Below are 24,758 nucleotides of genomic sequence, written 5' to 3'. Positions count from 1 at the left end.
TAATCCATTGTTTTGAGAATTCTTTCTTAACCTCTTCAACTTTTTCTTTTCCTTTCAAGCTAGAACTTTTGTTGTCTGTCGGTGATCCTTTGCTTCTACAAAATTTTGCAATATGCCCAATCTTGTTACATGCATAACAAGTCACGTTATTTTTTTGAATAGCTTTGCCATAACCTATGCCAGTTCGTCTTCTACATTGATTAGATAGGTGTCCAAATCTTCCACAAACATAACATCTTACATTCATTCTACAATTTTCAGAGTTGTGGCCAACTTTGTTACATTTTGAACATTGACTGGTGGGTGTGTTGATGTTCTGATAATTTCTAGATCTACATTGATTTGCTCTATGTCCATACTTATTATAGTTAAAGCATTTTCCATTGAATTTATAAGCATTAGGTTGTCTTACCGGTTTGTTGTGATCCTGAGTGTTTGCAGTACCAGAGCTTTCTCCTGCTTCAAAGCCAATTCCACAAGTATCACCATTAGGTTTCTGAATCTTCAACAAGTCACCAAGTTCTTCTGAGATTTTCTTGAATTTTTCTTTGTGTTTATTTGCAATATCCAGTTCTCTTTGTAAGATCTCTTTCTGTCTCATCAGTTCATTGGAGTCATTCTGTGTATGCATCAGATCTGTCTTTAATAGGTCATTTTCATAGCTAATTCTTGTGTTCTCATTTGTTGCATCACTTAGTCTTTTGGTCAATTCTTCTTCATTCTTTTTCCTATCTTTAGTTTCTTTGCAGAATCTCATGGTCATATCTTGCATCTCATTCTTCATTGTTAAGTTCTCCAGTTTCAGCTTGCTTATCTCATCATTAAGTGATTCCTTTTCATCATTCTCATTTTGCAACTTTTCACATAATTCTCTTCTCTTGTTTCTTGCAATGGTAAAATTCTCTTGAAGTGCCTGGATGATATCCTAAGCTGCCTTTAGATCATCTTCAAGTTTGATATTTTTCAATTTTTCTGCATCATAGTCTGAGAGAGTTGCTTCTAGTTGCTTCATCAGATTTTCCATCTTTACCGGTGTCAAGATCTTCCTCAAGTTGTTAGGCTTCTGAAAATAGAGGACTAGGCTCTGATACCAATTGTTACGATTCCCACAAATATTGAGAGGGGGGGGTGAATCAGTATCTGACCGGTAATTAGAATTTCTTAACTTAAAACATGTAGAACATATTATAACAGTGTATCGGTATGCAAGAAATAATGCAATAAACAGAAATAAAAGCAACCACATAAGAAACACATCATAACACAATATTTTAGTGAGGAAACCTAGTGTGGGAAAAACCTCGGTGGGATTTCTGACCCACAATATTCACTTACTGGCCAATAAGAGAATAATATTACTTACAAGAGAGGCCTGCACATGCAGGAAGGCCAAGTGCCTAGAGCTCACTGCTCAATGGGAAGTCTCACTGACTTACAATGTGGATTATACAAATCTAATGTCTTGTACTACTTTACAATAGCATCTATAATGCCAGATTCAGTACCGGTTTCTGCTCTGCTTCTTACATAAACCCTTTAACCTATATTTTGCATAATAGGTATGCCTAATTATTTTTCCTTATTCATTCCATCTCCTTACAAAATTTCTTACAATGACTTCTTATATATATAAGTCATTTTACAATGATATCAAGTCGGCTTTCAAAGTTTTTACAATAATAAACAAAATATAATATATCAAAAATCCTGTCAGCCTTTGTGCCGGTATGCTTCCTTTCTCTGTCGATGTCAGTGGTCTGAGTGCTAGTGTAGAGTGTGATCTGTTGATGCCGGTGTAATTCCTTGCTAGTGCCATAGGATTGTAAGGTTTCCATCAATGACAAAACCTTCAATCACCTTCAATGTCTCATTGGAGTGTGCATATGCCAACACATCTATATCAAGTGGCCAACATCATGACAAATATCTCTAACAATCAACATTATCACAACACACCATCTCATTGAATGTATTATCTTCAAAGATCCAATTTTCACACTTCTAAAATCTCAAATCTACTTGCACATCATTTACATATGCTTCTCATCAATTCATACAAATCATACAACCACACTCCTTAAATATAAGATATATTATAAAAGAAAACTAATTGAGGGTTGAACACAACCAGAATAAACATTATTGCATAAAATAAGCCACCCAAACCAAAAAAAATCAAGGTGGTCTACTCTAGGAGAAAGATGGGACCAAATTACATCATGATATATCTTTCCAAGATGAATCCAATGATCTACACATGCTAATACATCCTCTAAAGATACTACCAAATGTAACGTGTAGAACAACAATATAATTTAGCAATCGATTGGCCAAAAGGCATCTTCCAATGAAAAATATGCCACGCAAATTCCCACACACTATGGTGAGACCCACAAAAACTTCCTAATTCATTCTTAAATGCATATCAAGACCAAAAATGTATGATCCAATCAAATAAATCAAGCCATAACACAACTAAATGTACCAAGCATAAATCAACACAACTCACTTGTAGAATAGAAATACCACTAGAGAAACATATTGAATATACTATTTGGATCATATAATCATGTCCACTAAACCACAACACAAACTTCAATGTATCTAGAGGTCACCAAAGACTTTCTAGACCACCCTAACAGACACCCTTAGTGTTAGAGAACAACTTACTTTTTCAATGTCCATAAAACATCCAAATCATTCTGCCAATGAGACATTAAATATTGTTTCCTGCATATATTAAACATGCCACAAACAATACCAAAATTATCAAGCTTAAGTGCAACACCAAACATAAGAAAGGGAAACCTGCAGGAGTACAAGATCATATTTGGACTAGAATCCATTCGGACAACCAAGTTTGATATCAATGACAACCATACAAAGTCAATAAAAACTCATATTTCCAACACTATCATCCCAGAGTGCATAATGGTTTCTTGCACCATTTTTCAGATCCCCTTCCACTTTTAATTTTTTTCAATAAATTTTCTAAAATGAATTCTATTTCATTCGTTCAATTTCCCCTTAGTTTATTGAAGTTTCTTGAAAAATACAAAAGCCTTCTTACCTTCTATAGCTGGAACTCCCTTCCACCATTGGGTCACCAATTCTTGTATCTCAATATCCTTGAACCATATTTTTTTCAAATTTAAACAAGTAACAAATGGGGACTGCATCCAATTGAATTAGAAGTTCCACAAGAAAATATTTTGAACCAAAGAATGGAAAAATAGAGGCTTCAAATGTTTAGGGTTTGGTTGCCCAATATCCACTAGCAAAAAATCTATCCAACTTCTCTGCAATATGAGAAGCACCCCATGTTTTGTTTGTGCATGTGATAGACCCATTTTTTATTTTAATATCCCCAGTCCATTATTAGTAGCAATATTTTGAAAAGCTTTATGTGTCATCCCCATCTCCATCCTACCTCCCATGTTATCAACAAGCTCTAGAGTGGTGTTAAAATACCCCCCCAATATTATTATTAAAGATTCCTCTAGCCCCTTTAAAACATCAAAAATATGATGCCAAACTTTGACTTTCTACCTCACTCGAGAGGGGCCATATATGTTTATTAAAAAAATTCACAATTAAGGCTAAATGAGTAATTTTGACAACTTTCCAATGCTCTGTCACACATCAATATTCCAATCCAATTGTGACAGGGTTCTAGAGAAAACCTAAACCATTTGCAACACCCACAACCTCAACAAAGGATCTTTTCCATGGCTTCTAGCTTCTAAGAAGTCTATCTACCTCAATCCTACTAAGCTTAGTTTCTTATAACACCACAATATCTATCCATGCTTGATCAAGACCTCTCTTGACCAAATGCCTCTTGTCAAGCGAATTGCTAATGAAAATAGGGCAAACAACTGAGAGAGGGGGTGAATCAGTTATCACCAAAACTTGTAGAAACCTACTTCAAACTTAGATCAGATATTAAAAAATGAGAGCATGAAACATCAACACAACATGAACATATATAACACCAATATTTTTGATGTGGAAAACTCGGTCAAAGAAAAACTATGGTGGGAACCTACCCACAATATGATGATACCCTATTAGAAGTATATGAAATATTACAATGGAGAATGCACATGCATTCAGGAACACTGCCTAGAGATCACTTCTCAAAACAATAAACAAGAAGGGCTATAACCCTTGGGAAGAATCACTATCTTACAAACAAATTTGAATCACTTCTAGAAAATCATGAACTGAGAAATAGCATCTTCAATGCCTGGTTACAATTTTGGTTAAGCACAAAACATCTTCCATTTTTCTTCTCCACACTTCTACTCTTCTACCAAATGATTAATAAATTATTCTCACATACATACATGATACCTCACACAAGATTATTACATTTATTTATACATGACATCAACCGATTGATCCAAGGTTATCAAGGTTAGCTCAACACACGTCAACTAATTACAAAATATAACCTTACACACTACAATATCATATGCAGACCAAAACAATGTCAGCTAAGATATAGCATGGACCTAAATCACCATCTTGAACATAAAACACATGTCGCAAACATCTGGAACAAGCTACAATCATCATGTCAGCCAAGAATATGAAGAATACTAATATACCAAGCAAAATCATCAATAATGTGTTCACTAATCAATGCAGAACACCAACATGATTAACGCATGATCTAAAAACATCCACAAGCATCATGAATTCCACAGCAAGATCCGCACCAACTTAGATTACTAGAATCATCGTTATCATCACACCAGACCTCAAGAACAACAACTGAAGAGCAACAACTGAACTGATTGTCAAACTGAAAGATTCACTTATGGACCTCCAAAACATGAACCACTTTAATTGAGGACACACATCAACGTCCCAAACCTATTACCAAAACCACAGATCAATATATTATAATGTGGAGCAATGCCGATCAAATTACTAACACTCTAGCATCACTGAACAACTGAAAAACTGATCACAACACAAATGCTCAAATATCACTCAAATCTCCATGCAGACCTCAAACACTCATACTGAATCAACTAGAGATAATTATCTGAAATCCCTTTAATCCATAACCATAGATCATCAATATACAACATAAACCAACTTATTGAACTTCACTACATTACTGCACCAAACAGAGAAAATATGTTGACATCAATGACAACACATCTCTCAAACATCCTCAAATATCTCATAAGCACATATTTGCAGAACTCATCCAACAATATCCAACAATTGCATCCACTAACATTCCAACTAAAAATTTTCATGACTCCTCAGGAAGGGTACCACCCTTCCCAATAAACAACTTACTTTGTCCCTTGGTACATCCTGCAATTTTGAGCTTCACCTTATTATGTTTCCACCCCCTGGACATTTTCTCCCCAATCCTAATCTTTTCTTATTTAGCCAAGGTTTGGCTAATAGTCCTGTTCTCTAATATTTCTTCCTTCCCAACTAATCCCTAACCATCCTCCTCCATTGAATCCCACTCCGAGTTGTCCTTCCCACTATCCCTACAAATATCTAGCCTTGGATTTTCACATTCCTCTAATGCATTATTAGAGTCATTTGAAGGGAGCTTGTGGGTATCCTTACAATATCCTTCTTGTGTGACATTGGAGAAAGATTCTTCATATGAAGCTATGTTATCCTCACCATCCAGATTGAACCCAACACTTTCAATGACCACAATTAACTTTTCCACATCTACAGTAGCTTCATCCATATGGGAGATAACCACATCACTTGTATTTGGAACATCTTCCTCCAAGATTCTACATTGATCATCATCCTTAAATGACCTCCTCATTACATCATCAATGTGTTACTGATCTCACCTACCCATCCCTTCTTGGTTGTCTGAAGGAGACATACACCTATTTGGTGGCATTTTGGCACTTAGTTGTCATTGATGTCAACCAGTGGAGATGGAGCACGGTAGATGGTTGCTTGGTTAAAGATTAAGAGGCAGAGTGTTAAGATGTGCAATCGGTACTGGATGTTATACCAGTCAACAGGTGAAGAACACTCTACTGGCAAAGGGTTTTACCGATATGTGTTTTGTCAAACCAATTGAACATTCAAAGGTCGTGTCTTGATTGGTCTGATGTCATGTGAAGCTGAGGTGGCAAGTAGGGTGTAGCTGGTGAAGCTTCATCCGCAGGGTTGATGAAACTGATATTCGCCATTAATAAAGGAACTGCAAATTAAGGGATTGTATCAGACTGATTGTGGCTAGAGGAAGAAGGAATGAAAGAGGAAGATCAGGGGAGTAGTTGGTGCCTAGATCAAAGACAGAAGATCAGATTGAAAGAACACCTCGAGAAGGAAACAACAGAGGCATTAATAGCAATTTGACAAATACAAATCTAAATGAAGGATCGTGTTTACCATGTCTGTAAAACATGTCTGAAAAAGTACAAAAATGACAGATGAATAGATGGAATTCAAGGTGATCAGATCTTGCAAGATCTGATTGGATTTTATTTGCCTCAAGGATGGTGAAGGAACCCTAACCGCCTGGATTTTGAATCGACTTTTTGGCCGGAACTCATCTTATAAGAAAAAGGAACTATGGATAGAAGAGATGATGATGTTGCTATGAAGATAGTAAAGAGGAGAGAAGTTAGAAGAAAAGAACTTGAGGAGAGGTTTCGATCAAGTTACAGTGTGAGGTAGCAAACAGACCGGTAAAAGGTTTCTACCGGTAGTTTCTTAGCTTGGAAGTTGTGCCTAATTGGTAAGACATGGTAGTCCAGGCAACATCCTAGAGTGACACAGTGTATTGAGAGACTGTGAGTGAAAAGGAGAGAAAGATAACAGAGAGTCAATTAATTCAAGAGTTGCAAAATACATTTGTAGCAGGAAGCCTTAAATTGCATTCAATTAGTATTTCAATATATATAACCAAGTTGGTGCTTGGTGCAGGGGTTGGTGCTCCTTGGTTTGGTGCCCAAAATCTTTGTAAATCTATGTTTTACCTGTGAGGCTGGATTGGAGCAGTAGTCTTTAGCAACTTTTCTCATCGGGGTTTTTCTCATTTTGAGTTTTCCTCGTAAATCTGGTGTTGTGAGTTGGTTGTGTGTGCATGGTCACTTTGGCTTTCTCTCTTATATTACTTGTCTGACTATTTATGAGATTAAGTATATAATTGATATTCTTAAGATAGTTCAAGAAAGCAATAAACCTAGGGACCACTGATTCACCCCCCCTCTCAGTGGTACTCTGTGTTTAACAATTGGTATCAGAGAAATGTTCTCGGTTATCTCTAAACCTTGGGTAGATTCTAGACTTTGAGCACAATGGCAAGAAGTGAGTCTACTTCCTCAAAAGCCCTCATGTTTGATGGATCTAACCATGCATTCTGGAGCAGAAGAATGGAGACATATATTTCATCTTTTGGCTTTGATATATGGATGTCAGTCAAGAATGGGTATATCGTTCCTAATACTCCTCCCACTGATCCAGATGCAAAGAAGGAGTATGAAAATAATGCAAGGGCTAAACATGCCATTTTGAGTGGACTGTCCAATAATGAATTTGTTAAAGTTATGCATTATGCTTCAGCAAAGGAAATATGGGACAAGTTGTAGAGGTTGTTTGAGGGAGATGCAAAGTTCAGGGAGGCCAAACTACAAACTCTAAGGAGCAAATTTGAAAGCATCAAAATGAAAGATGATGAAAAAATTGCAGAATACCTTCATAGATTTGATGAAACTGTGAATGCTATCAGAGGACTTGGTGAAGAGATTGCAGATGAAATTCTTATCAAAAAGATACTTAGATCTCTCACTCCCAAATATGATACTAAAGTGTTAGCCATAGAAGAAGCCAAGGATATGAAGACTTTTACTATGGATGAACTATTTTTTTCCTTGACAACCTATGAGATGAGAACAACCGGTGAGACTTCCTCAAGAAAAGAAACTGCTTTCAATACCACCAAAAAGGGGAAGGAAGTTGTTACTCATAAAGAATCCAGTGAATATTCTAATGCTGAAGTAGCAAACTTTGTCAGGAAGCTCAAAAGAGGATCAGGCCGATATAAAGGAAAGCCACCACTGAAATGTTTCAACTATGGGAAGGTAGGACACTTCACTGCAAGCTGTCCTCACAAAGATATCGATGGAGATGAGTCAAGAGAGTTCAGAAGATCTATCGACAAAGACAGAGAAAGGAATGACTATCAAAAGGGAAGAACAGACTACTGGAACCAAAACAATTTATATACCATTGAAGATGACACAACAGATGACGAGGATGCATCAGAAGATGATGACCATGAGGACCATAGAAAAGTAAATATTTTCATGGCATTTGACAAACTTGTTATTAAAGATGAGGAAGAAGAGGATATTGAGGTTGAAGTGGATTTGGAGAGTGAACTTATCAGTGCACTTGAAGAACTAAGTAAAACAAGAAGAGAACTCAAGAGAGTGAAACTTGTTGCAGTAGATGAACAAGATCTCTTGAAGAAGTCTCTAGAAGAATCCGGTCAAATCATATCTGACTTGAAGTTGCAGCTGGAAGAAACTAAGAGAATCGGTGAAGCTACAACCCTTGACTGGACAAAGAAAGAAAAGGAATATCAAGAGTTGGAGGCAAAAATAATAAAGCTTAGAAAGGAGCTTGAAGAAAACAAGGAAGAAATAAAAATAAGAAGCAAGTATGAAGGCAACACTGAAGCCTTGGATAAGACGTTAAGAAAACAAAAGCAACCCAAAGACATAGGTGGCTTAGGCTTTGAAGTTGGTCAAGGGTCAACCCACAAAGAAAAATCTGACAAAGAGATAATGTTCACTTCCTCAAATAAAGGAGAAGAAAAGAAGACATTCACTGTAGGCAAGGAAACCGACAAAAAGACATATGTTGATGCTATTGGAAATCGACACTAAAACCGGTATACAGAAATGAACCAGATGTCGCATTTCATGCACAAATTTGCAGATCCAAGGAGGAATGCCAAGATTGACCAAGAAGGATTCACCAGATTTAACAACATGAATGGAAGACCCCCAATGAGGCAGTTCCATTCAAGACCAAGATGACATGGCCGGTATGTATCAAATTTTCATGGTTATTGTTACCGGTGCAATAAATTTGGGCACATAATAGCTGACTGTAGGCTAAACAATAAACCCTCTATGAATTTTGAAAGTAGAAATTCATTTAATGAACTCCGAGATATGAATGTTGTTTTCTACCAGTGCAAAGGTTATGGGCATAAGAGTTTTGATTGTAGGGAGAACCAACCAACATCCTACAATAGCATTAAGAGTGCTTCCTTTATTGAAAACATAAAATGCTATAACTGTCAAGAAGTTGGACACATAGCCAAATTATGCAGAAGCAAAAAGAGAAATCAAGTGAAGGAAAATCCTGATCAAAGATCGGTATCTGAACCTGAGCAGAATACAGGAGCTGACAATAAGAAGGAAATCAAACCGGTTTGGGTTGAAAAAGAAAAGGAAAAGGCAGATTCAAGTCTCGTACTGCAGACTTCCTTGCATGCTAAGAGGAAAAATCTATGGGTGGTAGATAGTGGTTGCTCAAACCATATGATTGGTGACAAAAGAAAATTCATCAATCTTGAAGATTGGAATGGTGGATCAGTAAGGTTTGGAGACAATTCCTCCATCAAAATAAAGGGGAAAGGAACACTAAGCATTGATGGAAAACTGAAGGCACATGATGTATATTATGTGGAAGGCCTCAAACATAATCTCCTAAGTGTGAGTCAGATGTGCGACAAAGGTTACAAATTTACCTTTGACTCAACCGGCTGTCAGATAAAGAAAGACAGTACCGATAAGGTGGTGGCAGAGGGAAAGAGAACTGATGGAAATGTTTATAATTTGAAGGAATGCTATGAGTCCCAATGTATGTTAGGACAAGTAGATGAAAGTTGGTTGTCGCACAGAAGATTAGGCCACATAAATTTTGATAACTTGGTTATAGTAAGCAAAAAGGGATGTGTGAGAAATATTCCACCCATCATTAAGCCAGTTAACACATTTTGTGATGAATGTGTAAAAGGAAAGCAAACAAGAGTAAGTTTCATGACAAAGGAACACAACATCTCAAAACCACTTGAAATTGTGCATACAGATCAATGTGGTCCAACTACAACAAGAGCCCTTGCCGGTGAAAGATACTTCATGATTTTCATTGATGACTACTCAAGGATGACATAGGTCACCTTTCTGCAAGATAAATCACAAGCATTCAAAAGATTCAAGATCTTTTGGAAGATGGTGGAAAAGGAAAGTCGGTACAAAGTAAAATGTCTAAGATCAAATAGGGGTGGAGAGTTCACATCTGACGAATTTGAAGACTATTGTGAAAAACATGGAATTAGAAGACAATACTCTGCTCCTGGAACACCACAACAAAATAGTGTGGTAGAAAGGAAGAATAGGATAGTCAAGGAGATGGCCATAACTATGTTGAATGAGGCTAGTCTACCGAATACTTATTGGAAAGAATTTGTTCATACTGTTGCATACACCTTGAACCAGGTTCAATTAAGAACAAACAACAAGATGACACCTTATGAATTATGGTATGACCGGAAGCCATCAGTCAAATATTTCAGTTTTTGGAAGCAAATTCTTCATTAAGAGAGATATGGATGGTTTGGGAAGCTTTGACTCTAGAAGTGATGAAGGGATCTTCCTTGGTTACTTGTCAAACAACAAGACCTACAAATGATACAATAAAAGACTAAGAAATTGTCAAAAGCGTGCATGTAAGAGTTGATGAGAACATACACAAAGGATGTCAACCACACACTAACCGTTATGATGACTCTGATGATGATAATATTGAAGTTTAGTCTGATACTGAGCCAGAGGAAGCACCTCAGAAGGTTCCTAATCGATATGTATAATTGAATCATCCGAAAGAGCAAATTCTAGGAAATAAGAGTGATGGTTGCAAACTAGAAGAAGACTTGCTCGAAATGATGAACAAGTCAACTTATGCCTCATGACTGAAGTTGAACCCAAAAACTTCATTGAGGCCAGTAAGAGACAAGAATGGATGGATGTCATGGAAGAAGAAATGTACCAGATTGAGAAGAACAAGACTTGGGATTTAGTCCCTAGACTGAAAGACAAGAACATTATCGGCACAAAGTGGGTCTACCGGAATAAAATGAATGAAGAAGGTAAGTTTGTGAGGCACAAAGCTAGACTAGTGTGCAAAGGATACTCTCAGGTAGAAGGGATTGACTTTGAAGAAACATTTGCACCAGTGGCTAGATTAGAAGAAATTAGGATGTTTCTAGGTTACTCTGCGTACAAGGGCTACAAAGTGTACCAAATGAATGTAAAATCTGCTTCTCTAAATGGAAATTTAGAAGAAGAAGTATACATGGAGCAACCGGAAGGATTTCTGTTGCATGATGATGAGACTTTTGTATGTCGGTTAAAGAAAGCTCTGTATGGTCTTAAGCAAGCCCCCAAAGCATGGTACTCAAGATTAGATCTATATCTAAAGGAGTAGGGATTCAAAAAGCGAAGTACTGACAACAATTTGTACATAAATAAAGATGGGAATCACATGATTATTGTGGTTGTGTATGTAGATGACATCATTTTTGGTCGCAATAAGGATACTTTCTACAAAGAGTTTGTTGATAAGATGCAATTAGAATTTGAGATGTCAATGCTTGGTGAATTGACTTACTTCCTTGGCCTGGAGATACTAGAGAAAGATAAAGGAATCTTTATCTCATAGGTCAAGTATGCAAACGAGATGCTGAAGAAATTCCAACTGGAAGATTGCAAACCAGTAAGTACTCCCATGGTGACTGGCAGCAAATTAAGTAAAAATGATGAATCACCAGTAGTGGATCAGACTTTGTATAGATCCATGATAGGCAGTCTACTATATCTAACTGCTTCAAGACCAGATATAGTTCAGGTAGTATGCATGGTGGCCAGATTTCAAGATGCACCTAAGTAGTCTCACATGAATGTTGTTAGCAGAATTTTTAGGTATCTACAAGGAACACTCAGTTATGGTTTGTGGTATCCTAAACAAGGAAATTTCATTTTGGAAGCATACACTGATGTCGATTGGGCAGGATGCATTGATGATAGAAAGAACACAAGTGGTGGTACATTCTTTTTGGGCAACCGGTTGGTCTCTTGGCATAGCAAGAAGCAGGACTCAGTCTCCCTATCTACGGCTAAAGCTGAATACATTGTTGCGGCTACATGTTGCTCTCAAGTGCTTTGGATGAAGCAGACTCTCAAAGATATCCAAGTGGACATCATTGATCCTATTCTCATCCAGTGTGACAATTCGAGTGCAATCAACATAGCAAAAAATTCGATCATGCATTCTAGAACAAAACACATTGTAATCAAATACCACTTCCTCAGAGAGAAGGTTGAAGGACAAGAGGTAAGAATGGACTATGTTCCTACTGGTGATCAAGTAGCAGCCATTTTCACCAAACCACTACCAGTAAGCACATTTGAATACCTCCAACACAAGTTGGGAGTTGTATCATCTGCATAGAAGGTTTGTGTGGCTCATGGGGAGCCTTGTGTGGATCAAAGGGGGATAAATGTACCCTTTGTCATTATGTCAAAAGGGGAGAAAAGTACCGGTATGGAGTAGACTGTGTGAAGTTGACATCAATGCCAAAGGGGGAGATTGTTGACATTTTGCCACTTAGTTGTCATTGATGTCAACTGGTGGAGATGGAGCATGGTAGATGGTTGCTTGATTAAAAATGAAGAGGCTGAGTGTTAAGATGTGCAACCAGTACTGGATTCTATACTGGTCAACAGGTGAAGAACTTGACCGGTGAAGAACACTCTAATGGAAAAGGGCTTTACCGGTATGTGTTTTGTCGAACCAACTGAACATTGGAAGGTCATGTCTTGATTGGTGTGATGTCGTGTGAAGATGAGGTGACAAGTAGGGTGTAGTTGGTGAAGCTTCATCTGCAGGGTTGATGAAACTGATATTCACCATTAATGAAGGAACTACAAATCAAGGGATTGTATCAGACTGATTGCGGCTTGAGGAAGAAGGAATGAAAGAGGAAGATCAGGGGAGTAGTTGGTGCTTGAATCGAAGACAAAAGATTGGATTGAAAGAACACCTCAAGAAGGAAACAACAGAGGCATTAAAAGCAATTTGACAAATGCAAATCTAAATGAAGGATCGCGTTTATCGTGTCTATAAAACATGTCTGAAAAGGCACAAAAATGATGGAGATGAACATATGGACTTCAAGGTGATCAGATCTTGCAAGATCTGATTGGATTTGATTTGCCTCGAGGATGGTGAAGGAACCCTAACCGCTTGGATTTTGAATCGAATTTTTGGTTGGAATTCATCTTATAAGAAAAAGGAACTATGGATAGAAGAGATGATGATGTTACTGCGAAGATAGTAAAGAGGAGAGAAGTTAGAAGAAGAGAACTTGAGGAGAGGTTTCGATCAAGTTACAGTGTGAGGTAGCACACAGACCAGTAAAAGGTTTCTACCCGTAGTTTCTTAGTTGGGCAGTTGTGCCTAATCGGTAAGGCATGGCAGTGCATGCAACATCCTAGAGTGACATAGTGTATTGAGAGACTGTGAGTGAAAAGGAGAGAAAGATAACAGATAGTCAATTGATTCAAGAGTTGCAAAATACATTTGCAACAGGAAGCCTTAAATTGCATTCAATTAGTATTTCAATATATATAACCAAGTTGGTGCTTGGTGCAGGGGTTGGTGCTCCTTGGGTTGGTGCCCTAAAAGGTGCTCCTTGGGTTGGTGCCCAAAATCTTTGTAAATCTGTGTTTTACCTGTGAGGCTAGATTGGAGCAGTAGTCTTCAGCAGCTTTTCTCACCAAGGTTTTTCTCATTTTGAGTTTTCCTCGTAAATCTGGTGTTGTGAGTTGGTTGCGTGTGCATGGTCACTTTGGCTTTCTCTCTTATATTACTTGTTTGACTGTTTATGAGATTAAGTATATAATTGATATTCTTAAGATAGTTCAAGAAAGAAATAGACCTAGGGACCACTAAATCACCCCCCTCTTAGTGGTACTCTGTGTTCAACACTATTCTCCTTTGGCAACATTTCCTTCACATCCTCAACACAATGAGCATGATCCTCATTTATTCCATGTATCTTATTCAAACACTCCATCTCTCCCAACATCTCGTATTAAAGAGGTTCTTGAGGAGCCCCAGTGATTCCTCAACCAATATCCTTCATGAGAGTTGCTTAAGCTTGTTAACTAAACCCTCTTCCATTGGAGCCTTTCCCTTTTTGTGTACCAAGAAGTCTACTTCCATATGGCCATCCATCTTGCATTTCTTGCAATGTTCTATGAACTCCTCAACTTCTATTTGTTGACACCAGACCCCAACATTGGTCCAAATTTCCACAACTTTTGGTAAAGGATGGTAGGGTTTCAAAGTGATACAAATATGAGCATACATACTAAAATCCTTCTCTTCCATTGCTTCATCTACTTTAATAAAAAAATCCCAATTTCCTCATCCTAATACTTCTTGGGAATGTTATAAAGTTTGATTTAGATGGGTATTTCATCAATATTTATCTTTAAAGGGTTGAAATTTAGTTTCCAATCCTAGATAAAGAAACCCCTACCTCCCATAAAGAATGGGCCATTATTCAAAACCCAAGTCTTCTTATTACTATCCTCAAATGTTACTACATAGAAAATTTTCGGTAATGCCTTAAGATCACATCTAAATTTCTAGTTATCCTCGCACCACTTCTTAACCCTATAAAAATCGGCCAATTCCTAGCTCATTTGAGAAAGAAAGCCTTTTCTTTGAGGAGTGTTACTGAATCATTCCATGTCTGACTATCAAGGAAAAGGGAAATTACTCTATCCTTTTCAGAGTGATTTCTTACCTTGGGAGCATCTTCCACCTTTTGAACTTTCTTCAGTCTCCATGTATTGGCATTGACATTCTCCAACAAATTGTTGGGTCCCTCTATAAGATTTGCATAACCTGAAAAACCCTGCTAGTTAGTTCCTCAACGTCACCCTGCATTTGGTTGTCGGTATCTTTCTCTAGTGTAAGATCCTCCATTTTCAAACTTCCTATTTTGATCCTGCCAAACCTAGCTTGGCCTCTTCTAGGCTAGGAAACGATGCTCTTATGAATGTCAGCTTATTCCCTTTAGAAGCATACACTTTTAGTCAAATGTATTGTGTAAATCTACTGATGTTGGTTCTTCCCTCCTATCAAAAATATTTGAAATCCCTTTGTGGCTGCAACCCTAGTATCCTCCTCGATGCCATTTTTTTTATATAATATTAATTATTATTAAATATATTATTTTGTATATTATTTGTATTTAATTATATAGTTATTACAATTATATATTCATTAATTATATAATTAATAATTATAAATTATTGGACATGAATTTTTAAGTCGAATTTAACACATCCTTTATTTTCAAAACCTCTAGAATACAAGTTTAATTTTTGTTACGTGCAAAAATCATTATTGTTACTTGTAATGTTGTTTAATTAAGCAAAATGTTATAGATTTTATTGGTGGACATAATGCATCTATTGTCTTATAAATGGAACACTTATAGTAGATAGTTATAATGTTTTATTTAAAATAATAAATTATTTATTGGTTTTTATAAATGAAATACTTATATTGGATAGTTATAATAATTTATTTGAAACAAAATGCATTTAATTCATTTGTTAATGAAATTATTTATGTTTTTTTATCATATAACATTCATAGACTCTCATGTGTTCAAAACCCCTCTTCTTTATTGTAATATTTTCTTTGCATTGATTCAATACAAAGAGAAAAATGACATTTGGTTGTTTTTTTAATTTACTTGTGCATCTTTCATTTACACTATATGATCTAAATATGTGAGAATACTTAATATTATAAACAAAAGTAGGTGAACATCAATTGAACCCTTAACAAGTGTTAAAGTATTGGTCCTTTTGACCAACATTTGGTTGTTTTCTTATTTACATGTGCGTTATTCATTTACAATATATAATATAAATATGTGAGAAGACTTAATATTATAAACAAAAGTAGGTGAACAATTGAACCCTCAACAACTACTAGCGACTTCTCTCCCCTATGGAATATGAATAGCTAACGAAAAATCAAACTAATATACCATTTGTAAATATCTAACTATATTAGATCATTTTATCAAATTAAAAACAAAACTTAAATAAAATTAATATTATACTATGTTAATTTCACTATTAAGAAATATAAAAAAATAATAAAGATACAATATACTTAATCTTTAGATAATATTTTATTCTAACTATATTTAAATAAATAAGTAAATCTATACATTGAATATTGGATGTGACTAGATCCATCCATGTATTTATGCCAGTCAACAGGGTACGAACAATCTTATCATTTACTTTGGAAGTGGTTATTCAGATTGATAAAATTCACTTTATAAAAGGAACCCATATCCCGATGGCAATGGCTACGCAGGGGACAAAATGGCCCCCGTGCCAGGCAATGGCTGCCCAGTAGATGTGACAAGACGCATCCTTATAGTACTTCCTCCACTCAACACGGCACCGAAAGTGCGTTTCACTTTCTGGGAAAGCCTCAGACGCCTTCAATCGCGCATTGGATACTATAGGAACCAAATCGAATCCAATCTCTATTCTTGTCTACTTCCAACGCATTTTCTTTCTCTTTCCCCTCCAATAGTACAGGTCCCCCCAATCTAATTTCTGCGCATTTTCCTTCGCTCTGTTGTTTTTGCTTTGGATGTGTCGAGAAATGACCGAATCTGCCATTTTCTTTGAACAGATCAGCACCTTGTGTAATTTCTAAGCAAGTTCTTTACTCTTCTTTTCCTCGAGGAAACAACGAGGAGAGTACTGAATCTGCCTGTGCTATGATCTATTTAATTAACTGCAATTCCCACATAAACTGCAATTCCCACCATAAATCGCATTCATTCTGCTCTTTCTTTGTAAGTTTGAACGAGTTGTTGGCGTTTGAATTGTAGTCGATGGCATCTTCTTCTTCATCTCATCAGCAAAATCAAGAATTTAATGCTTTCTCTGGAATAGATCCTGCCGGCAAAAGAAGGAAAGTTTGTGAATCTTCAAAATTGTATGACGTGTTCATCAACCACAGAGGCCCCGATGTCAAAGCAACTTTGGCTACTGATCTTTACAAATCTCTTCAGCAGTTGGAAATAGAGGCGTTTCTTGATTCCGAAGAAAAAGAGCTCGGAATCTCATTTCCTTCTATTATTGAGACTGCCATCCGTTCTGCGAAGGTACACATAGCCATCTTTTCCGAAAGCTATGCAGAGTCACCTTGGTGTCTAGCTGAGCTAGCTCTCATGTTAGAAAGTAACGCCAAAATTATCCCTATTTTTTATCAAGTGAAGCCTTCTGAGCTCCGCCACATAGAAACGGGAGTATACGCTAAGGCATTCAGTAAATATGAAGAGAAGGGCAGATACCTGGAGAAGCTTCACGCGTGGAAGGAAGCCCTTCACTCTCTTTCATTTACAGCTGGGGAAGAATTTAACAGGTAATATTTCTTTAGTTTTGGTATTTGTACATTTATAATTCGTTCAAATCTGGTTTATCACTTTTCTAACGAAATCCTTCTATCATTTATAAAGTTCCGGTGACTGGGATTGCCAAAAAATAGTAGCAGCTGTGCAAAAAGAAGTACAAAGGAAAATATGTTTACATGTTGCTGATTATCGAGTAGGGCTCAATAATCTTGTGAAAGATTTTGAAAAGCGATGCCTTGATGAACTTGTACGAGATTTTGAAAGCCAGTGCAGACAGGAAGAAGGGAAGCATAAGGCTCAGATAGTGGGTATTTTTGGCATGGGGGGAGTGGGGAAAACAACTCTGGCCATAGAGTTGTTTAATCGAAAGAGTTTGAATTACACTAAAGCAAGTTTTTTATTTGATGTGCGAGAAAAGTCTGATACAAGCCAATTACCTTCCTTGCAAGGTAAGCTTTTTAAAGATCTATTTGGCAAAGAAATGAGTTTTACAAGTACAGCGGAAGGAGCAGCCTATCTCAAAGATCGTCTGGAAAGGAGCCCCTTCTTAAGCTTCTTAATTGTTGTAGATGACATCAATCATGTGGAACAGTTAAATGCTTTAGCAGTCATGGATATCTTAAAATATTCTTGTAATAGTCTGGTTATTGTCACAACCCGTGACGCTGGTCTGCTTATAACCGCAGGGATTACTGATGGTTATAATTTAAAAGGAATGGATAGAAAAAATGCGAGAGAACTTTTCTGTTGGCATGCCTTCCGCCAAGACCATCCATGTAGCGGGTATGAGGTACTGGTTGAGGACTTCGTAGATGTCTGTGGAGGGTTACCTTTGTCGCTTCAGGTTCTGGGCAGACATGTTCATGGTAGACATTGCAGTTATTGGAGTTTAGAGTTGATTAAAGTTAGGATGACGCTGCCAGGGGATGTAAAGAAACGACTTTTAATAAGTTTTGAGGCATTGGACGGTGAAGAAAAACAGGTTTTCATGGATACTGCTTGTTTTTTTGTGGGCAAACCAAAGAATATAGCAGAAAGAGTATGGGAGGGGTCAGGATGGAACGCACAACATGCCCTGGAAACGCTCAAAGACAGGTGTCTTGTAGAAGAAATTGAAAATTGGAGTTTGAATATACAAGGAGAAACAGTATTGAGAATGCACGACCACTTACGGGACTTGGGAAGAGAAATGGCAGTTGCACTCAGCCCTCCTCATCGCCTGTGGCGTCCTCAAGATCTGAAATCTTTGGTATGTTTGTCATGCCTCTCAGGTTCATCCTTAGTAGTGTAATATTACAAATTGTTATAACTTGTCGGTAAACAGATAGAAAACTAAGCTGCTTCTGTGCATGCAGAAATTATTGGGTTTCAAAACTATCCTCACCAAAACCAATGTCAGATGTTTCAGTTCCTTTTTTGACGAGTCCATGGGTTCTAAAGTTACATTCTTTATAGGCCAGTCAGATAGTTGTCTTGAGACGTCAGCTTCTTTACTATGGCTCCAGCTTGAGGGCTATTCCAGAGAACATCCAAGCATTCCGTCATGGATTCCACTTCACAATTTGCATTGTTTGAAAATCCGCTTGGGACAGCTCAAAACATTGTGGGAGAATAGAATACAGGTATTTTGACCCCCTCTCTCAAAATTTAAATCCCCGTTAAGGTTAAGTGGAATGCATTGCGTTATAGTTGCCCCCGGACTATTTGTATTTCCTTTATCATTGATAGCTTAACATAAAATTTCTCTTTAATTTCAGGCACCGTCCCAGTTGAGAGAGCTCAGAATTACTGAAACCTCTTTAAAAGAGTTCCCAGATTTTCTAGGAATATCAGATAAGTTAGAGAATGTGTTCTTGGATGCCCGACGACTGCCAATCCAAGGTTTGTCTTTGCTGGAATCTCTCAGTATGAAATTTTCTAGTTTATGTCTGAGGTTTTCCACATTAAGAGGGGAGCAGGCTTCCACTAAAAGAGGAGAGAGGACTCTACGCGAATCTTTGGTTATCTTGAATTTCAAATTTAATGGGGAACTGCATTGGACTAGTGGGAAGGCCCCAATGAGTGGCCTTGAAAAGATAGAGATTAGCACTGAAAAATTTGTATCGAAAATCTTAATTAGTGGGGTTCACTATCCAAGCCTTGAGTCTATCAAACTTCACCAGATGGAAAATCTTATGGAAGTGGATTTGACAGGGGTAAATACATTACATTTTCTTGATATTAGAAATTGTTCAAAACTCAAAAGATTGTCAGCAACATCCGATCTTCTAAATCTTAGGAATACGACAAGTGCATCAGGAATTCCAGATCTTAGGAATCTTGCAGGTTCCAAGATTAAAAATTGTACGGGTCTGGTAGAAGTTGATCATTTCAATAGTGTATCAGGAATGTCTGGTTTTTGGATGCTGGCACAATTGAATATTAGTGAATGCCAAGAGCTTGAAGAGCTAAGGCTTGGACATCTGAACTGCCTGGAAAAAATCACTATTGGAAACTGTATTCATTTGAAGTCCTTGTGCTTCACTGGTATGAAGTGTCTGGAGAGCATAACATTTCAGACAAATGTGATGGTGAAATATTTTGAGTTGGATGATTCTCAAAATTTGAAAACAATGCAGTTTGGTTGTGAAGAGCTTGTAGAATTAAGTATTCGGGGCTGTCCCGAGCTTGAGGAGTTGCCAGATTTTGAAGATCTAAATCTAAATTGCCTCGAGAGGATTGTGATTGATGGATGTGGGAAGGTAAAATATCTTCAGTTATATCGTTGTCGAGTTTTGAAAAGTGTGTCCAGTAACTCTATTAGATGGTTGCATATTACTAATTGTACTGAGCTCGAGGAGTTGCCAGATCTTTCCAGAATGAGCTACTTGGAGAAAATTGAGATCTCTTGGTGTGAGAAGATACAGAACATCAGGCTGCCATCAACACTCATCCGCCTGTGTGTAGAATGTTGCGGAGATTTGCAAACAGTGGCAGGAACCGGTGATATTCTGGAGCTTAGTGAGTTGACTATTAGTGACTGTCCTGCGCTTGAGGAGTTGCCATGTCTTTACAGAGTGAACGAAATGGAGAAAATTGAGATCTCTTGGTGTGAGAAGATACAGAACATCAGGCTGCCATCAACACTCATCAGCCTGTGGGTAGATTGTTGCGGAGATTTGCAAAGAGTAGCAGGAACCGCTGATCTTCTGGGGCTTAGAGAGTTGACTATTAGTGATTGTCCTGTACTTGAGGAGTTGCCATGTCTTTATAGAGTGAACGACACGAAGAAAATTGAGATTTCTCGGTGCAAGAAGATACAGAACATTAGGCTGCCATCAACACTCGCACGTCTGTTTATAGAAAGTTGCAGAGATTTGCAAAGAGTAGCAGGTACCGGTGATCTTCTGGGGCTTAGGCAGTTGACTATTAGAGAGTGTCCCGAGCTGGAGGAGTTGCCAAGTCTTTGCAGGTTCAGCTTGATGAAGGAAATTGTCATCGACTCTTGTGAGAAGCTGCAGAACATAGCAGGTATTGAAGAGTTGCAAGTACAAAAATACTTGAGTCTTGTTTATTGCAGCAATGCACTAATACGGAATTCCATTCACAAGCTCAAGGTAATGATTTCAATACTTCCTTTTAACAGACAATCATAAATATCATTTTTAGTGCAAGCGTTCATCTGTTTCATTATTGACCTTCAGCTTTGTTTTGTAATTTGTTATTACCAAATGGTCTATGTTTTCATTAAGTTATATTTTGAGAGATCTGTAAATGAAAAGAAAACTTACTATGGATGAACTGAGTGTTTTGTCTTTTATTGCAGAGTGAACCATCACGGGGAATGCTTATGATTGGAAGAGCAGTGGATGGAGCAGAGTCATGTTTAAACGAAAATCTGTTTGCTGACGCTAATATTGGCGTCTGTAGAGAAATTTATTCCAAGTCGTCAGAAGTGAGTGTAATTTTTTTATGCCTTGTGGTTGCAGTTGACAGCAATAATCCGGCATGGGACAAATCACTTATATCCTATTTTGCCCTCTGCCTTCTTCCTAAATATAATTATCGGCTTGAATTGCGTGAAGGAGAATGGGTAATTACAATGGTACGCCCAATGGTAGCGCCTGATGATTGGTTCCGTCTACATTTTGATGATTGGAGGAGTAGGGGAATGCTGAAGAAGGGGATTTGGGTAGAGGTGAAGAAAGATGAAATGTGGAAAAGTGTGCAAATGCTTTCTACAATTGTTGATAAGTTATATCATTCATGAATTGAGTTTTCATGGCAGTCTTCAAATAGATCATTTTATGAAAAGGTTGAATTGTAATTTGTTTAATGGAATTTAATCATTTGATTCTGGAATCACATAAATTTTTTAAGTGGAGATTTATATTTTAGTTTAAAAATAAATTTTAATAATAAAAGATATTTTTTATTTATATATTATGTTTGAAATTTTATTTTGAAAGTTTTTTAATTAGTGAGAAGTTTTTGTAATATATTAATTTATTCATTAAAATAATAATATTTAGGAAATAAATTAATAAATGAATATTTAAAATAATGTTTTTAATATGTTAAAAAGGTTTTTATTTATTAATAGGAATTGTAATTTTTAATTGGTTAAAAAATATTTTAAAATTTATTATTTAGATTTTTTGTTTTAAATGTTAAGATATACATTTTTTAATGAAAATTGATAAAAATATTTATTTTATGTAAAAGGTCTTTTTGACCTCACCTTCATAGTATAATAAATAAAGTACTATATAAATAAAGATTCATAAAAGGGTTTAAGTGACATGGTCAAATTACCATCTATTAAACCAAGTTGTTGTATACCAAGAAAAGGAGATATGAAGCTTTGGAAATATAAACATGTGACTCCATATAACACAAGACAATTAAATCAATGGTAAGATTGTAAAAGAAAAGCATAGTGTTGATCCCCAATAGATTCTGAAGGCTTGAAGCGAGGCAATTAAGAAGTTTTACAAAGGTGGGACTTGATGCTCTATAATTATTGAAATTCAATTTATTAAGTTTTGAATTCCGACTAGTTATAATTCAGACATAGGTTTAAGTTTGAACACATAACTTGTTCTATAATTATCGAAATTCAATTTTTTTGTTAGAAAGAAGACATCAATACTTGAGGCATAGATATTTTTTCAGAATTTTTTGAATTAGTTTCCTATTTTTCTCAATGCGTTGAACAGAGAAGTTCATGCTTGATGAAAAACCAATATTTCATAAAATTAAAAAAACAAGAACATAATAAAATCATGATGTAATAAAATTATACTCGTTGGAAAGTTTGCTTTGAGCACTACCATCTTATATTTTTGGGTTATCAAGATTCTTTCATTTGAGCCTTGAACCAGAGATTTGAAGGCCAAAATTTGTCAGAAATATGTAGAAAATTAACAATGTCGCTACTATTGTAACAATAATGGTGATTGGAGTTTCATCTCTGCTGACAAATAATCTTTGAAATGACATGATGAAAATACCCACTAATTCGCTATGTTGTATTGAGCCTCGGGCCATCTCTTATTCAAGTACTCTCCAAGTGTCTGAATAGTCATGCTAATCAACTCACAAGTCGTTTGAATGTTGACTATTGAAGTTTCAAAGATAGGTCTTCTTTGTTTGTTAAATATGTAGAAGATCTTTATACTAGTTATGCCGAGAGGTATCTACAATGACATTAAAATGTCTATAAACAAAAATCCATTTATGAAACAATTTGACATGCAAATGATGGGTAAATTCATGAAATATGTCATGTTTCAGTCTTTGTGGAGGTGTTATTTTAGCTTGGCTACTTGTCTCCAACTAGATTCACAACTTTTTGCATGCAAAAGTTTAATGGATTTGTATTTTTGTGTTTAGTATTCTATAAGAACATTTATTTTGCAATGATTCTATTCTATTATAAGATATCTATCGACATATTTTACATATATTTTTTAACTATAAGTATACTAGTATATCTATATTTAAAAAATATATGTAAAATATGTCGAGAGATATCTTATAATAGTAATGTAAGATAATCATCTTAAAATAAATGTTCTTCTAAAATACTAAATACCAAGAATACAAATCCATTAAAGTCCTGCAAATATATGTAAAATATGCTGAGAGATATCTTATAATAGTAATAGAAGAGAAATATATTAAAATAAATGTTCTTCTAAAATACTAAACACTAAGAATACAAATCCATTAAAGTCTTGCATGCAAAAAGTTGTGAATCTAGCTAGAGACAAGTGGCGAGGGTTCTATTTTATTTGGAGTAATAAAATAACACCTCCCCAAAAGTTGAAACATGACATATTTCGTGCATTTACCTATCATTTGCATGTCAAATTATTTCAAAAATGGATTTTTATTTACGAACATTTTGATGTCATTGTATCTTATGCCACTCAACATAATTAATCTATATTTTTCTTGTCAAATTGTAATATTATCTATTGGTTTCTTAGTGCAATCTCTTACTCATAATTCATGGTATAAAATTGAAAGAAAAGTAAGCTACCTTGACCAACTTATTGAATATTTCTAAGCAACATAGTATCTTAGTAGAATATGTTTCATACACCAATCTAAAACCATAAAATCAGTTTGTGAAGAGGATGTTGACATTGATTTATCAAGTCACCTCAAATGAGTTTCTATTACTACTTTTTCATAATTTAACTCCATTGATTTTAACTTAGATGATTTTTTCTCACTTACTAAATGTTTCTATGTGAATGGACTTTGACATTATAGATTATTTACCATCTCAGTTGTATGCAACCAATGATGTTGGAGAGGACAACTAAAATCACTCAAATGTTTTAATGTGCTCTAAAATACTCATTTGTTTACTTTTTGTAGATTAAATTATATATTCCACACCTTCAATGTGGTGAGGGCATAAAAAATTCATATAATAGAGTTTAAGACTTTCATTTACTTCCAAAGCATAGATGATGATGATGATGATGATGGACCAATTATCTTTATGGAAAAGGGTTAGAAAAAATTGTAAATAAAAATAACTTGATGTATGGCACTATCTAGTCAAATTAGACTACAAAACCATACTATGAGAGAATTCAAGCATGTTGTGGATGGTCATGGGAATACATTCCATAGGGAGAGAGATATATTTCAAGTAATGAATATTAGGATTTTTCAAATGATTTTTTATGATTAAGTTATATTTTTT

General features: G+C 36.0%; 1 protein-coding gene across 1 annotated transcript; it reads left to right on the top strand.

Annotated features, from left to right (window-relative positions):
• The first annotated feature begins 16,648 nt into the window (after positions 1-16,648).
• Positions 16,649-21,803, top strand: LOC131856383 (disease resistance protein Roq1-like). Its single transcript, XM_059208153.1, has 5 exons — positions 16,649-17,565; positions 17,660-18,803; positions 18,910-19,176; positions 19,312-21,150; positions 21,360-21,803. Exons 1-5 carry the CDS (start codon positions 17,033-17,035, stop codon positions 21,801-21,803), a joined length of 4,227 nt encoding a protein of 1,408 aa, XP_059064136.1. The 5' UTR covers positions 16,649-17,032.
• The last annotated feature ends 2,955 nt before the right edge of the window (positions 21,804-24,758 follow it).

This window comes from Cryptomeria japonica, chromosome 7, assembly GCF_030272615.1.
Source record: "Cryptomeria japonica chromosome 7, Sugi_1.0, whole genome shotgun sequence".
Taxonomy (NCBI): domain Eukaryota; kingdom Viridiplantae; phylum Streptophyta; class Pinopsida; order Cupressales; family Cupressaceae; genus Cryptomeria; species Cryptomeria japonica.
The sequence above is the reverse complement of the archived record's forward strand: the minus strand, read 5'-3'. Positions and strand labels throughout refer to the sequence as shown.

What these genes read in the sequence shown, in the direction of transcription:
- LOC131856383 (XM_059208153.1), top strand. Translation starts at nt 17,033, where the DNA reads ATGGCATCTTCTTCTTCATCTCATCAGCAAAATCAAGAATTTAATGCT. An exon ending in CTCAAGATCTGAAATCTTTG is followed by an intron (nt 18,804 to 18,909) that starts GTATGTTTGTCA and finishes CTGTGCATGCAG; the next exon opens with AAATTATTGGGTTTCAAAAC. An exon ending in TGTGGGAGAATAGAATACAG is followed by an intron (nt 19,177 to 19,311) that starts GTATTTTGACCC and finishes CTTTAATTTCAG; the next exon opens with GCACCGTCCCAGTTGAGAGA.